Source organism: Alternaria rosae (assembly GCF_020736505.1).
Source record: "Alternaria rosae strain MPI-PUGE-AT-0040 chromosome Unknown BKA58scaffold_1, whole genome shotgun sequence".
Classification (NCBI taxonomy): domain Eukaryota; kingdom Fungi; phylum Ascomycota; class Dothideomycetes; order Pleosporales; family Pleosporaceae; genus Alternaria; species Alternaria rosae.
The window spans coordinates 4,166,346-4,181,411 of NW_025763570.1; the positions used below are offsets into that span (position 1 = coordinate 4,166,346).

General features: G+C 52.4%; 5 protein-coding genes across 5 annotated transcripts; 2 read left to right on the forward strand and 3 right to left on the reverse strand.

Moving 5' to 3' along the window:
• The first annotated feature begins 1,836 nt into the window (after positions 1-1,836).
• BKA58DRAFT_26575 (glycosyl hydrolase family 92-domain-containing protein) lies at positions 1,837-4,648 on the forward strand. Its single transcript, XM_046166781.1, has 4 exons — positions 1,837-2,081; positions 2,134-2,166; positions 2,217-3,455; positions 3,508-4,648. The coding sequence occupies exons 1-4, from the start codon at positions 1,934-1,936 to the stop codon at positions 4,575-4,577; spliced, it is 2,490 nt and encodes an 829-aa protein (XP_046031777.1). The 5' UTR covers positions 1,837-1,933; the 3' UTR covers positions 4,578-4,648.
• Positions 4,649-5,365: 717 nt separating this feature from the next.
• Positions 5,366-9,211, reverse strand: BKA58DRAFT_26582 (uncharacterized protein). Its single transcript, XM_046166783.1, has 4 exons — positions 8,773-9,211; positions 6,867-8,719; positions 6,427-6,812; positions 5,366-6,368 (listed from the first exon to the last, which is right to left on the reverse strand). Exons 1-4 carry the CDS (start codon positions 8,976-8,978, stop codon positions 5,556-5,558), a joined length of 3,258 nt encoding a protein of 1,085 aa, XP_046031778.1. The 5' UTR covers positions 8,979-9,211; the 3' UTR covers positions 5,366-5,555.
• A 994-nt stretch (positions 9,212-10,205) lies between these two features.
• BKA58DRAFT_374089 (uncharacterized protein) lies at positions 10,206-10,879 on the reverse strand. Its single transcript, XM_046169289.1, has 2 exons — positions 10,584-10,879; positions 10,206-10,534 (listed from the first exon to the last, which is right to left on the reverse strand). The coding sequence occupies exons 1-2, from the start codon at positions 10,684-10,686 to the stop codon at positions 10,335-10,337; spliced, it is 303 nt and encodes a 100-aa protein (XP_046031779.1). The 5' UTR covers positions 10,687-10,879; the 3' UTR covers positions 10,206-10,334.
• An 870-nt stretch (positions 10,880-11,749) lies between these two features.
• BKA58DRAFT_26609 (uncharacterized protein) lies at positions 11,750-12,438 on the forward strand. The gene has a single exon (XM_046166786.1). It carries the CDS (start codon positions 11,904-11,906, stop codon positions 12,345-12,347), a length of 444 nt encoding a protein of 147 aa, XP_046031780.1. The 5' UTR covers positions 11,750-11,903; the 3' UTR covers positions 12,348-12,438.
• Positions 12,439-13,067: 629 nt separating this feature from the next.
• BKA58DRAFT_26607 (uncharacterized protein) lies at positions 13,068-15,004 on the reverse strand. Its single transcript, XM_046166785.1, has one exon. It carries the CDS (start codon positions 14,630-14,632, stop codon positions 13,271-13,273), a length of 1,362 nt encoding a protein of 453 aa, XP_046031781.1. The 5' UTR covers positions 14,633-15,004; the 3' UTR covers positions 13,068-13,270.
• Positions 15,005-15,066: the final 62 nt, after the last annotated feature.

Here is a 15,066-nt window from a genome sequence, read left to right on the forward strand (position 1 = left end):
ACAAATGTTTGCGTTTTACCAATACTACATTACAGTATTGTCGGAGTTTGCTATGTCGTAGCATCAAGGAAACGGCGTGTACAAGGCTAGAAGCGTGGTGAAGATCTTGCCAAGCCCAATTCCAAGCTTCGTTCAGATCGGCTTGATGACCAATCTACCTTTTCGTTCTCCCACATACGACCACAGGATCTTGAAATCAGCGCTTCCCGTTCGCTCAGCGGTACTTAAGCAAGATACCGGCGGATTAGTAGTTAGGTGGGTGACCACTAGCGAATCCCCGCTGTTGTATGTTTTTGTCATAAACTCTTTCTTTTTGCCCATTCACCTCTTACACAAATATACCATTTTTGCCTGGGAGACGTGGCTGATTCTATGACCATGTCTACATCCTCAAGCGAGTAGCGGTGATGTATTCAGCAATACGGCTACAGTCTGCCTGGGCAGCGCTAGAATGCTTCAACACATCCGAGCATAGCTATGCAGCGCGGAATTGAGCTTCGAAGGCCATATCAAGCTATAGCAATATGTTCGCCTGTCTCCAGGTTAGGGTTTGCCTAGGAATACTCCTTGCAAACATCGGCACTACCTTCTCCTTCAGTACCGGCTGGTGATGTTCGGCCATGGAGTATGATTGAGACTTTTGATTGGGACCGCTCCGGTGTGTCCTTGAGGAGTCGTGTCTTATTGCCGAGACTGCTTCAACGATCGCAACGTTCTCAGTGTCCACAGCGTTTAGGTGAAATGTGGTTCGAGCAACAAATCTACAGCTGCTAACAACAGCCAGCAGATTGCGTAACCAGACTTAGCGACAGCGTTACAATGTCATCTGGCGATTGGCGATATTCTCACAGCGCTGAGCCGAGGCGTCATTGGTGCTAAGTCGGGTGGCTAACCAGCGAGCACTCGGCGATTAATCGTGCTCCCAAATGTTCTTACCTCACATCAAATGCGACAGTGTTGTGTCTCTGTTTGTCTGAATCCACCAATCTTCGACGCGTCTGTATTCGACAAGAAGCTTCCTCGCACTACACGTACACAGATGGCCAGCGACATGTGTCCCAGCTCTTCCAAGGTTGTGTTGGATCGCGGAATCGTATTGGAGCTTCGCTTAATTTGAAGTGCCGCATTCATTGGTGCGTTCATTGTGGCATTCCAAGTTGGAGATGTTCGATCCAGAGCGGACATGGAAGAACTCCAAGGTTGGAGCAAAGTTGGAGGTGAAATCGAACATAAGGGCCTAGGATGACGTACATCATCTCACGTGGAGCGCGAGTTAGGTTTAGCGGCACTCGGTCTAAGTTTCCTAATTTCCCGACGAGGTGCAACACCAAGACAGCTGTTGCTCACGGACGTCGCTATCTAATTATCAGGATTCCTCTCAATCCGATCATTACGCGTTCGTTTTTCTTCTTTGACTAATCCAAGTGAAAAATTCGGGTTGCAGTCAGCCTTGACAGCACGTCGTCTTTGCCGGCTGTGCCTCCAACACGCGTTACAATGTGCCGAGATACATGCGCAAGGCTAATATCAAACGTCCCACTTCAAGCCCCGGCTCATCGCTTCGTTCAAAGACACCCCGTATCCCACTTGCACCACCAACCGGAGGTCACGGCTCCAATTTAGTACAGCATGGATCTACCGTCGACGTTACCCCGCAGCCACATGCAGTCGGCTGTAATCATGCATATCACCGCAACACCAGCGATTTAGAGCCAGACTATCGCCCTGCTGGGAGATGATGGACGGTACAAGAGGACTCAAGAATGCTACCTGAATTGCTTATGCGGCAGGTAGCATGGTCTTGGAGCATCGCGTCACTGCCAAGCGTGATGAAATGGAAGGGATAAATAGTTCGTGTGGGGAAGCGCGATGAACAACTTGCAAAGTCGATGTTTACCTTGGCTGCATTCACCAAGAGTGTTCCAGTCCAGCTATGATCATGGGCATTCCTTCCGTGAAGCAGGCGTCAGCTCTATTGATAGGTGTATTCGTAACATCTACGAGCGCGCAGTACAATTCCTCGCAACCACAGAAAAGCGGATATCAATATGTCGATCCTCTCATCGGGACGATCAATGGAGGTACGATCCTGATGTTGCTGAAGAACGACGATAACCGGCTGACCACCTACAGGGCATGTATTTCCCGGCGCGACATTGCCATTCGGTATGAGATTATCTTTCAGACACAAATCAGCGCCTACTGACAGCTGCTAGGGATGGCCAAAGCGGGGCCCGACGTGATAGGCGAGAACCAAGGAGGATTCTCTTCTAACGACTCAGAACCTATTTACGGATTCAGTCACATGCACGACTCGGGAACTGGTGGCTCGCCGTCACTTGGCAATTTCCCAATCTTCGCGCAAGCGGGGTGTGCAAATGACGACGTCAACGGATGCCTGTACTTCAAGTCACAACGAGCTGTCGAACGTATACCTGGGACTGTTCATGCCAGACCTGGCTACTTCGATATCACTCTGAAGGACAACATCAGGACTGAATCGACGGTCACGAACCGCACGGCTCTATATCGTATCACCTTTCCCGAAACGCCGACGACGCCGAACACGACGCTGAGTCCACACGTTTTGCTTGATCTAACAGATCTACCGAACACGAGGAGCGAAGCGAACATCACCGTGGATGCCGAAACCGGGCGTATGACTGGTAGCGGAGTGTTCTCGCCATCGTTCGGAATCGGAACGTACAGGTCACATTTTTGCCTCGACTTTGATGGTGCAAAGATCAAAGATGCTGGCGTATGGCAAAACACGCGTGCGACAAACAGGGCGACAAGTCTGAACGTCGTTCCCGGCGATGTGCGGCAATCGCCCGTCTCCACACCAGCAGGTGGATGGGTACAATTTGAGAAGCCCACCCAGGGAAATCAGATCCTTGCGAGAGTTGGAATGAGTTTCGTGAGCGAGGACCAGGCCTGCGCGAATGCTGAGCGTGAGATACCCTCGTGGGCATTTGATGATGTCGTCGCGGCTGCGGAGGCTGCATGGCGCTCCAAGCTAGACGTCATCACGGTTGAAGACGGCGGTGTCGACCTGGTCTTCCTCAAGGCTTTCTGGAGTGGCGTGTATAGATCCATGATCAGCCCACAGGACTACACGGGCGAGAACCCTCTTTGGGAGTCTGACGAACCGTACTACGACTCCTACTACTGTATTTGGGACAGTTTCAGATCGATTCATCCCCTGATCACGATATTGGATCCTCACAGCCAAACACTCATGATAAGAAGTCTGCTCGACATCTATCGTCACGAAGGATGGTTGCCGGACTGCCGAATGAGCTTCTGCAAAGGATTCACCCAAGGCGGCTCAAACGCTGATATCGTGATCACGGACGCATATTTGAAGAACATCACCGCTGGTATCGACTGGGCATTAGCATATGAGGCGCTCGTGAAGGATGCAGAAGTTGAACCGCCCAACTGGGACATTGAAGGTAAAATTGCAAAGCTCGGGCGGAGATTAGTCCTCGACTAACAACTGACTAGGTCGCGGTGGTCTCGTATCGTGGAAGGAGTTGGGCTACATACCCACCGAGAACCTTGATATCGAAGGCGTAGGTACAGAGACACGCTCCATATCCCGAACCGTCGAATACGCTTACAACGATTTTGTAATCGCTCTGCTAGCCCGTGAACTTGGCAACACAGCCGACTATCTGAAATACCTCGAACGCTCCGGTAACTGGCAAAACATGTTCAAGGCCGACCAACGAAGCATCATCAACGGCACTGATACCGGCTTTGAAGGCTTCTTGCAGCCACGATTCCTCAACGGCACGTGGGGTTCTCAAGATCCAATCTTCTGCTCACCACTACTTAATTTCACTGGTTGCTACCTAAACCCCGCAGGTGGCGAGACATACGAAGGTCCTGTTTGGCTGTACACTTTCTTCGCTCCGGGAGATATGGCCACTCTCATTCAGACCCTCGGTGGCCGCGAGCGCTTCGTCGAACGCATGAACTGGCTGCATGAGTCCGGCGTTCTATACCTCGGCGACGAACAAGCCTTCCTCAACGTGTTCCTATACCACTACGCCGGCCGTCCTGCTCTTTCCGCTGAGCGCGCCCACCAATACATACCCTCATTGTTCAACGATACCGTAGTCGGCATTCCGGGCAATGACGATAGCGGCGCCATGGGCTCGTTCGAGGCTTTCGTGATGATGGGCTTCTTCCCTAATGCTGGACAGGATGTATACTTCATTATACCGCCATTCTTCGAATCCATCTCCATCAAAAATGGCCAGACGGGCAACACAGCGACGATTCGGAATGTCAACTTTGATCCGGCTTACAAGAATATCTACATCCAATCTGCTACACTCAACGGGGCACCTTACACGAGGAATTGGATCCAACACAGCTTCTTCTTGGAAGGCGGTGTCCTGGAGTTGACTTTAGGTCCGCAGGAAAGCAGCTGGGGAACGAAGTCGGAAGATGTGCCTCCCAGTCTAGGGCCATTTACAAACGGCACTGTACAGCGTAGAGAGTCGATCGGCGCGGACCGGAGGTGGGCGATGCCGAGGATGGAGTTTGGGTCTGTCGGTAGTCAGTGAGTAATCCAACGGAGCGTGACAATATCAATAGCAGAAAGATAGCTTGTGTAGATTTGCATACTGCCACGAGCCAACGATGACCACGAAGATGACTCGCGCATGACAACTAGGCATCCTATAGTGACTGTGAACCGTTTGAGGTCAGTGTGCGATCTTAGTATCTAAACGGCAGCTTGCAAAAAGAGTACACTGCATACACATACACCCCTCAATATATACAGACAGTATCTCCTGTACCCAGACTCCTTTGACAATAGTCGTCATCAGCCATCGGTACATATCGCTCCCTTCACAGAGCATCATGTCGTCGAACTCCCCAAAGCCAGAGAGCACGCCCAGTCAGTCAGAGTCTAGAGTTCAGAAGCCTGACGCGAAAGATGTCAATGCCGATAAAGAATACTTCAAAATGCATCGAGACCAATTCAATGTGGTGAAGAATCGGAGAGAGAATCCGCAGTCACACCAAAATCGCAAGAACTTGGACCGACAGATGAAATAACCTGGGCAAGATCTTAAAGAAAGCAGCGAGAAATGTTTGACCTCGAAAAAGATTGGCCAATCGGCAGAATGAGGGAGAGCGTGGAGAGGGAACGACTGAGTTGACTGGCCTGTTTGGGTTGACGGTCAGGATTTCACTTTCAAGACTGTCGGTCCTGGCCATGAAAGTTGGTGGATGGAGGACGAAGCGTATTTGAGTATCAAGTATCGAGTGTTTGGCATGACCGCATGGGAATGGGGACGAGTTAGGTGTAAAATCAAATCAATCCTGCACTTAAGAATTGTAATAATAAAAGAGTGACTGAGTTGATATTCATCGTGAAGCTATGACAGAGTGTATGTGTCATTCAATCGTGAGTCATACTAATGAGCGACTGTGGGTTAATCCAAGGAGACATGAGACCAAATCCCCACCTCCACCTCCGTTCTAATCATGTGACAATTTGTTCCATCCACCATTCCTCAGTAGGAAACACGTTCCTACTTCTCCCTCACAGCAATACCGCCGTTCAATCCAGCACGGGCCTCAGCATCCTCGCGAGAGATGACCCTGTGAGCTCCAGACCAGATACCAAGGCTACGCTTGATAGCCTTCCAGCTCTCAATTGCGCTGATGTAGATGACGACGCAACCGAATGCGACGCCCCACTCCCAGGTGATAGCACCATGCTTGAACACCTTCTCGTTGATAATGGGAAGGTAGACGATGGGGAACACGACGAGCAACCCGGCAATGACCGCAAAGAAGAGGAAGCGGTTGCGCCAGATAGTAGTAAAGACGGATAGACCAGCCGGTGCCGAGGAAGGACTGTTGGGGTACATGTTGAATAACGAGCGAGCGAAATGCTTGACCTCCCAAGCCGTGACGAGGAGAAGGAGCGTGATGGTGGCGTATGTTGTGGCGCGGGCACGGAACACCACTTCGCATGTATCGTTGTACCCTTCGTTGCATCCGGAGCCGAGATTGCCTCCGCCAGGACCGACGTAAGCGACGATGGCGAAGGAGAAGAGACATAGTGCTCCCATGAAGAAACCATAGATGAACTTATCTGTGATCAACTCGGCTGTGAAGACACCCTTCTTGTTGTCGTGCGGTGGTCGGTACATGCTGTCTTCTTGTGACTCTTCGAGTCCAAGACCGATGGCGAGGAAGGAGGAAGTGATGAGGTTGACCCAGAGGATCTCGATAGGGGATAGCGGGAAGACGGAGTGGTTGTCTTGATCCTTGAAGGCGAGACCGATGAGGAGGAGGATGACCTGAGCGATGTTCGAGATGAGAAGATGCATGAGGAACTGTAGCATCAAATGTTAGTAAGTGATCTTGATCAAGGGAAAGAGCGACATGGTGTACCTTCTGGATGTTGTCAAACAAGCGCCGGCCTTCTTCGACGGCCTTGACGATGGAAGCGAAGTTGTCGTCAGTGAGAACCATCTCGGCGGCATCTTTGGCGACGTCGCTTCCAGTGCCCATAGCCATACCGACGTTGGCTTGCTTGAGCGCGGGTGAGTCGTTGACTCCGTCTCCGGTCATGACACAGAAGCGACCCCTCCTATGGAGGGCCTGCACCATCTTGACCTTGGTGGTCGGGCTACATCTGGCGATGACAAGGGGCAGAGTCTCCATGGCGTCGACCTCATCGTCGGACATTCTGTCAAAGTCCTTGGCGACCATGACGGCTGAGGCAGGAGTACGATCGTCGATAATGTCCACATCCTTGGCAATGGCTCTCGCAGTACCTGAATAAAGTCAGTACATGGTTCACGTACAATCAGTAGGGGGAGTTGACATACCAGGATGGTCGCCAGTGAGCATGTGCACTGTGATGCCAGCAATTTTACATTCGCGGACGGCACCTGCAGTCTCCAGACGAGGTGGATCATAGATGGCGACAAGACCGAGATAGTTGAGGTTAGCCTCAACAGTATCACGTTCCGATATGTCAGTGTCGGGTTGTAGCGTCTTGTGAGCAATGCACAAGACACGAAGACCTTGGTTAGCCATGCTCTCGGCAGCTTCCAAGATCTCGGCTCTTTCCTGATCCGAGACGTTGAGCGCTGACATCATAAATTCGGTTGCTCCCTTGGTGTAGACGTCCATGAGGCCTGAATGATTGTCCTTGTAGACGACAGTCATCTTCTTGACCTTGGAGTCGAAGGAGAATTCGGTAGCGAGATGGATGTTGAGTGAGGAAAGTAGACTTTCCTTACCCATGTTGAAACGAGAAGCGAGGACGTGCAATGCGACTTCAGTTGGCTCACCATGCGCTGTCCAGGCTCCGTTCGTTACATCTTGCATGAAGGCAGTGGGTGGTCGTGAGATGGTGTCGATGGTGGATGCATCGGTGTCGCGATCATCAGCACTGTTGGATTGCTCATAGGCCGCGGCCTTCTTCTCACTTGGAGAGTCGACGCGCGATTCAGATGGCGGTATAACCTTGGAGTTGTTGCAAAGAGCAATGGTACGGAGGAAGCGAGTGACGACAGCGTCCGGCCTGTAATCATTCAGACTGAGCTGTCGGTCATCAAAAGCAACGTTTCCGCTGTTGGGGTTGTGGGGGTCTGTGATGGCATCGATGGTGAATTTACCGGCGCCACGCATGAGGGCCGTCTTCGCGACCATGCGACCTTGGGTGAGAGTACCAGTCTTGTCAGAGCAGATGTTCGTGACACCACCAACAGCCTCAATGGCCGACTGGACTCTGGTAATGACGTTTGCTTTGGCCATTGCCTTGCCGCCGACAGCGATCGTAATTGTCAAGACTGCGATGAGCGACTCAGGGATGACAGCTACGGCAACACAGATACCATAGATGAGTACCTCTCCACCAACCTGCCATTTGCTTGCGGAAAAGACGATGATGGCAAGCAAGATGGCGAGACCGAAGAGGAGAAGTGCGAACTTGCTCAGCGTGATCTGAAGGGGGGTTCCGACAAGACCCAAGATAGTCTTGCCGCCGTTCGTGAAACGCTTCCAGATTCGGACGAAGATGTTGGAGGATTGAGGGCCGGCGTCCTTCTTCTGACGGAGCATAGTAGCAATCTTTCCGACTTCGGTGTTCATGCCAGTTGCGACTACAATACCATGGCAACGTCCAGATGTTACCTCACTTCCGGAGAAGGCAAGGTTAGTCTGATCGCCAGTGGCAAGGTCTTCCTCGTCAAAAGTCTTCCATGGTGTCTTCTCGACAGGGGCGGACTCTCCTGTGAGGAATGCTTCATTGGTGTAAGCGTTGACACCATCGATGAGGCGAATGTCGGCGGGTACGATGCTACCAACGGAGAGCTGGACGATGTCGCCAGGAATCAGGTCCACAGCCTTGACTTTGATGTCCATTGTTCCCTGACGTGTGACGGTAGCCTCGGGTGCGGTAAGTTTCTTGAGAGATTCGATAGTCTTCTCGGCTCGGTAGTCCTGCCAGAAACCAACAACAATGTTGAGGAGGATAACTGCGGTTATGACGCCGCCTTCGATGTAGTCGTCTATGCCAAAGCTAATGGCCATGACAATGATGAGGACGAAGGTGAGACTGTTCGAGATCTGCCTTAGCAGAATTTTCCACATGGAAAGCCCTTCAGCTCCCTTAACCTTGTTAGGGCCATAGAGCTGGAGGCGAGATTGCGCTTCAGAGTGAGAGAGTCCATGGCTGCGGTAGTTAGCAGGAGCACGAGAGTGGTAAGCATGAACAGTGAGCCCTACTGGATGTCGACTCCCAGTGTCTGTGCAACTTCCTCGGAGGTGAGGGTGTGCGGAGCGTGGAGTGTGGGCGAAGTGTCGCCATCGATGGGATTCGGCTGGAGTTGCCTTCGGTTTGGTGCAGTATGCGGATCCTTACTACCACATATAGGGGGTTCATCGACGTTAGGAGAAGTCTCCTCGACGGCAAGTAGCACAGTTTCACCCATTCAAGTATATGTGATAACACTGGTAGTGTCGGTGGTAAAGAGCAGAGACACGTCTTTGCGGGGGAGTAGTTATAGGCAGCTTGTCCTACCAGGTTTAGGCGGGGTTAGCACGCTAGAGGAACGACGTGGGTCGTCCAAGCGTAGAGAGGCTTGGAACCTCTTGTCCACCACGCCACATGAATGGCTGCACAAGTCTTTGTCGCAGCAAGTATTGCATTAGCAGGTACAATCATAGTGATCAGCTGATGCTCCGGACAAACATGTACCCACAGCTTGGGAACAAAGACCAGTAGTCAGCGAACGCAGTGAGGCTGCACTAACTCAAACGCTCATTGACCGAACGATAAGAATCTTGGCTGACGGGCCCAAGCAATCCGGCCTCCGCTCTCCGGTCCTAAGTCTCATCTGTGTGGCTTTGAGGCACTGTGCCGCGATGCCGAGATGTCTCGGCTGTTGGCGTTGAGATCTATCGGAGTACTCTTCGGTACCAAATGTTTGCCCGTTGAAGTTGAGGCAACCAAACCCCGCGTTTTGCGCGATGTGTGTGGAGCCGTGTTATCCTTTTGGACAGTAGGAGGATTCGTCTGGGAAATGTGTTCCGGGGTCGAGATGCGATAGTAAGCATCGCTGCCGCATATGACAGGTTGATGTTTGCCACGTATGCCACTTCAGGCTTGGGCGGCGGTAGGTGTGGCGGCACCGCCAATGATACGTCTCGCAGACCAATACGCCTTGATAGAGACGCGTAGAAACACTGCACTAGACATGCAACGCATCGAACACTCGTCGCGCGGCCGAGTGAGCATTGTCGTGAAGGATTGGGCCGAGCAGTCTGGGGAGCGTACGTTCGGCTGGCGACACAGCGAGCGACCGGCGGTTTTCGGAACAGGATGAGGGCGCGTCGAGGCTCATTTGGATATAAAAGACAATCATAGGACATGAGATGTCGTCAAAATTGAGTCTCCCTATCGATAGACAAGCTCAGCGCGTGGAGACCTGGACCTGGCGTGGCGGGTATGTGGTGGGGGTGGCAGTTGCGGCCTCTGCGCTCCTGCTCCCACTGCTCCCACAATTCTGGCATCCCACCTTACCGAGGCACTGTCATTACAATCAGACACAGCGTGTTCGCATCAACTGGTACGCTTCCGACTGGCTGCAGTCTTCCATGCGCATCCACTTATGATCGCAAAGAAAGAGACAGTCACGACGAGTTGATAGTAGTGGATGTAGAACAGAGAACGCTTTTGATTGTGCACTGCGAGATGTCTCAATATGCGCCAAATACCCCATCCCAATGCCCATTACCCTATATATGCATCATAAAGTCATAAAACACCCTTCCGCAATCCGCCCAGCTCAAATCGCGCGTAACGACTCAGCTTCCGACATGCTCGAACTTGACGAACGTCTCGGCGCAAGCTGGCTATCCGCCTCGGCGAGCGCGGCCTGCATCGAGAAGCCAAAGGTGGCTGCAAGGTACTGCGCATAACGAATGCGGTAGGCCTGCGCAGGATCTTCCTTTGGCTTGAGAAGCTCCTTCTTCTGTGATGAGACACCTGCTGGAGAGATTAGATGGGAGGCTTTAGTATGGTTGATCAAATATACCCGATGCGGGATGGAGAACTATTGAAGGCGTCATGGTAGGCGACAAGGTAGGTGAAGATGAAGGTGACGAAGCAGCGGACGAGTTGAATGGAAGAGCAGGCATGATGTTTGAATTCTAATAGAGGATAGATGATAGGATGATGGTGTGGGTCGTGTTGTAGGCGGAGCTGATTGGCTGCGGTAGGTGGTTCGAGGTTTGTATGAGGGTAGTTCTCTGGTGTCGATCCCGTCTTTGTGAAGAGTTTAGATTGGAAACTCGAGATTGGTTGAAGAGTTGCTGTGGATGCGTTTGCTGCTTCGAGAGAATGATGGGCAGCAGATGTTGTCTTTATACGTGGCTGAGGGCTAGGATCGAGGCACCGCTCAATCACGATCGCGAGGGCTGCGGAAGCTTCACCGCACAATCAGAAACAGAACGAATCGCGCCGTCACGATAAGTTCCACACAAGAGACACCGGTGCATGCATCTCGATCAGCCCGAACCAATGCAACGTAATTGGGGGCAGATTGTTTCCTAGTACAGAAGCGTGATACATGCCGGTTAGCCATCCATGAATGCGCCATTTGTTTTCTGTTACCCCTGGACCATCGCGCTCCCGTAGCGCTTCCCCAGGTTTTTTTCATTCGTGCTTGCCTGTTTGAGCGGTGTAATGTTTTGTTGAGCGCCAGACTACTTTGAGCTCTATGCATGCAATACCTGTTATAGCACACCTCACGATGCTCATAGCAAGTATATCGACTGCGTTGTTGACGGCACACAGGGTGGATGTTGCGTGACGCAGATAGTTTGATACAACTGCATTTGATTGGCACCACCTGACTAACTTAGCCAACATCGCTGCATAAACCCAGCTGCGGAGCAAGTCGCCACATGCCGTAAAGGCCAGTAATACGGTTTTTAGAGACGAGCAAATGACACAAAGCCAATATTCGCTTCTATTTCGCGCTCCAAGATGACGATGGCCCAGGTAGCCCTTGCTCATAGTGGAACGACCGTGCGTTGGGTTAAACATCAGCAGCTACGCCACGACTGAGCCATTTTCCGGCCACATGTAGTTTATTCCTCTTTGTCACGCTGGGCCCAGCCAGCTCACTTTGCACCTGCATATTGCTGGTACGGTGTCAGCCCTTTCCAGAGAACCACGTTGTTGGCGCAAGTCTCCTGGAACGTCTGGGTGCTCTTTGACGACCCATGCCGCGTCGTCTGGCGCCATGCAAGGAAACGGGGAGACCTTTTTCTAGACTACCAAGATCTGCAACTAAACGTCCGCTTCTGAGGGCTGAACCGTAAGAAGCCGCAGCCAAGAATCTCCACCGTGGATGCGGAAACTCATTCGAATTCTCTGCCATGCATTTTGCTGCATGCGCAGTCTGACCCACGTCACACCGGCCCACAGCATAAGACGTCGACAGCAACTCCTGCGATTGCCCTCCGTCATCCACGATGCTCCAAACATATGCATGGTTTGGTATGATGGCATTTCACCAGACCAAGGTGGTCTAGAAGCCTCATTTTACGTACGAGAAAACCGGTGTAGGCCGCCGAAACGTCACGATGTCAAAACGCCGCATTGTTCCAAACGTGTTCTATGCAGGCGCCGCATCATGAGGCCTCGACGATCGATGAGGGGCAGCGCCATAAGCGGGACCGTATTGCGGGGCCGATGCTTTGAATCGGATGGCTCGGCTGAAAGCCGTCATTTGTCTCCAGTCGTCAGGCACACAGCTGTGACCGCGGCAACTTCACCTTCCTGTTCATTTTGATCCAAGACTTGGCAGATAGTCCTTCGTGGACGGGATTTCAGACCTGCCGCACAGTGTCAGCATCCGGAAAGTGCTTTCCGAGGTTGCATGCACCTCGCTATCAAGCACACAGCCACCCCCGACATGCACGATATTGCCTCAACCCAACGCTAGGCTCATACTGTCAGCACGCGCTTTTGACAATGTCCATATCGCCGCAGGTGCAGGCTTGCGCGAGTGCGGTATTTCCTCAAACAACACCAACACCATTATTCCCGCTGTGGATCTGTCGATCCGGTCCAGTCAACTCTAAAGCAACGTCAATCACCGGAAGCGCACAGCATGATCAATCACGAAACGCGACACAGGAAAAACGTCAAGTACAGCGGTGTTTTTCTCTTCACCGCTATCATGTAAGTTTATCTCGCGGTCGATCAATAGGGCGCGCCCTGCATGCTGCGTGGAGCCGATGCCAGGGTGTGATGCAGTTGTACCTGATACACCCACAACCAAGGAAATCGATATGGAATCATGTCTAGTCTGGTTTCGCATATTGCGCGAATATTGCGACAGATACCGTGATGAATATGTCGCAAAGCTTATTTCGACTGCCCTCTGTACCACGGTTTGAAAGCACCAGTGCTTGCGAAAGAGCCGTGAATAAGGATTCGATTTAGGATGGCTTGCTGGGAAGAAGCGAGAAATCGACCCAGTCAACACTTGGACATTGGACGTGAGAGCTTTGATCGAAAATCTTGATTTTCGATATCGGGCCTATACCCGTTCCGCATCGAGCTCACTATACTGTGAGACTATCTCGCGCTTACCGGCGTTATACTATGTTCGATGTGTTCGGTCTTCGCTTACAGTAAAAGCAAAGGAAGGAAAAGCAAACCAAGACCTTCAACGGCGTCATATCTACCGTTTAACATCAACATGCCAGTCTACCAAAGCTGTCGTTCGTCCATGTAGCCAAGCTGTTGACCAGGGCCGCTGAAGTTGCTTTCTGGTTCACGTGGCTCAGGTGGCCACCTGTCCTGGTTCATCATTGGGGGGCCACCTTGCATGCCACCGACGTCGTCTTGCTCGTTACCCCGTCCTCTACCAAAATCGTCCATGCCATGAACTCTGGCCCCGCCGCGCATCGCGTTGCGAAGACCTGGGGGAGCGGCGTGAGGACTAGCTCCAAGAGCCGTACGAGGGGTTGGAGGCGGACGAGGAGCTGCCATGTAGCTTGGGGGACCTGGAGGAGCTGGTGAAGTAGCTGCGCTTGCATAACTGGGAGGTGCTGGACGAGGTGTCGGGCGAGGTGCTTGAGGAGGCATCTGAGGAGGCATCTGAGGAGCGCCGCGACCAAAACCAGGAGGAGCCTGAGGCAGACCACCGCCATAGTCAGTTGGTCTCGGTGGCGGTCCACCGTACCCAGGAGGAGGTCCACCGCTATACCCAGGAGGACCTCCCCGTCCCAACTGCTGAAACTGCTCAGAATCCTGCCAAATCCCATCCTCACCCAGAAACTCGGCCCTACAGATCGGACACTTTTTTGCATCATCCGGCCGATTAACCAACATCTCTTTGAGACACTCCCTCCCAATAAGGTGATTACACCCCGGAATATCCTTAATCTGAACACACAAATGCGACGCGCTGGGCGGCTCCAGACAAATTGGACACTCTGCATTGGGAGGTGCGATGGAACCGCCTAGAGGCTGTGTGTTCTCGGCCATAAAGGAGGCCATGAGTTCGGAATTTTCGCTTGTGAGGCCCCGATCTGGAGGCATGGGTGCGGGGTCGACTTCCATTCTGAAGGAAGGGTCGCGGGGTCCGGTGTTGGGATCACTGCCACCGTTCGGTGCGCCGTTGGCTCCGTTGCTGCGGAAGGGGTTTGCGCCGGTCCAGAAGGAAGAGCTGAAGGCGCCAGGCCCGCGGCTGAGACCGCCTAGGAGACTTCCTGGTGGTGGGCGGCCTTGTGGTGGTATGCTTGGATTCATGCTTTGTCCCATGCGCGTTCCTCCATGGACTGAGTTGCTAAATGGTTCGCCTGGACCGTAACCCTCTTCATGTCTGTTACCGTCGGAGTCTTGATATGATGAGTAGGAGCGTGTCTGGCCGCCTGTCATGGGAGCAGCCATTCCGCCGTACATGGGACCTGGGCCGCGCATGCCACCCATCATGGGGGGTGAGTTGTCGTGATTGTCATATGGGTTCGGGTGAGGCTGGCTTGATCGGCTTCCACCGCCACCTCTATGATTACCGCTGGCGCGGAAAGGATTTGAGTCCCAGATGCCACCTCGGAAAGCTGACATGGTGATTTTAGTTCGGGGTTACTTGGATGGTGGTGAGGTGGAATTTGGATTGCAAGGTTGTGGTTGAAGATCTGGTGCTTGTGTTGGAGAGTATTTTGGGGTGAGTAGTACTAGTAGGTTATTGTAGTCAGATAGCGGTTGAAACGTGATGGACGGCGGACCTTACGATGTATGAAGTGAAGATAGGCTCGCTGGTGACTGGAGCAGCGAACTCCGCGTAGCTGTGAATGTAGTGGGAAATTTCGAAGTATCTTGCTGTGAAGTCGTCGACTAGAGTCGCTGTTGAGGTCTCTGCCTTGTCCAGCATGTAAAGACGGAGAAAGTGCAAGAGCGCCGGAGAGACATATACCTGAGAGATCGTAGCCATAGTCAGGCACATCAAGACAGTGGAGAGGGCAGTGTTTTCTACGCGTGACCTTCTCTCGGTCCGCACC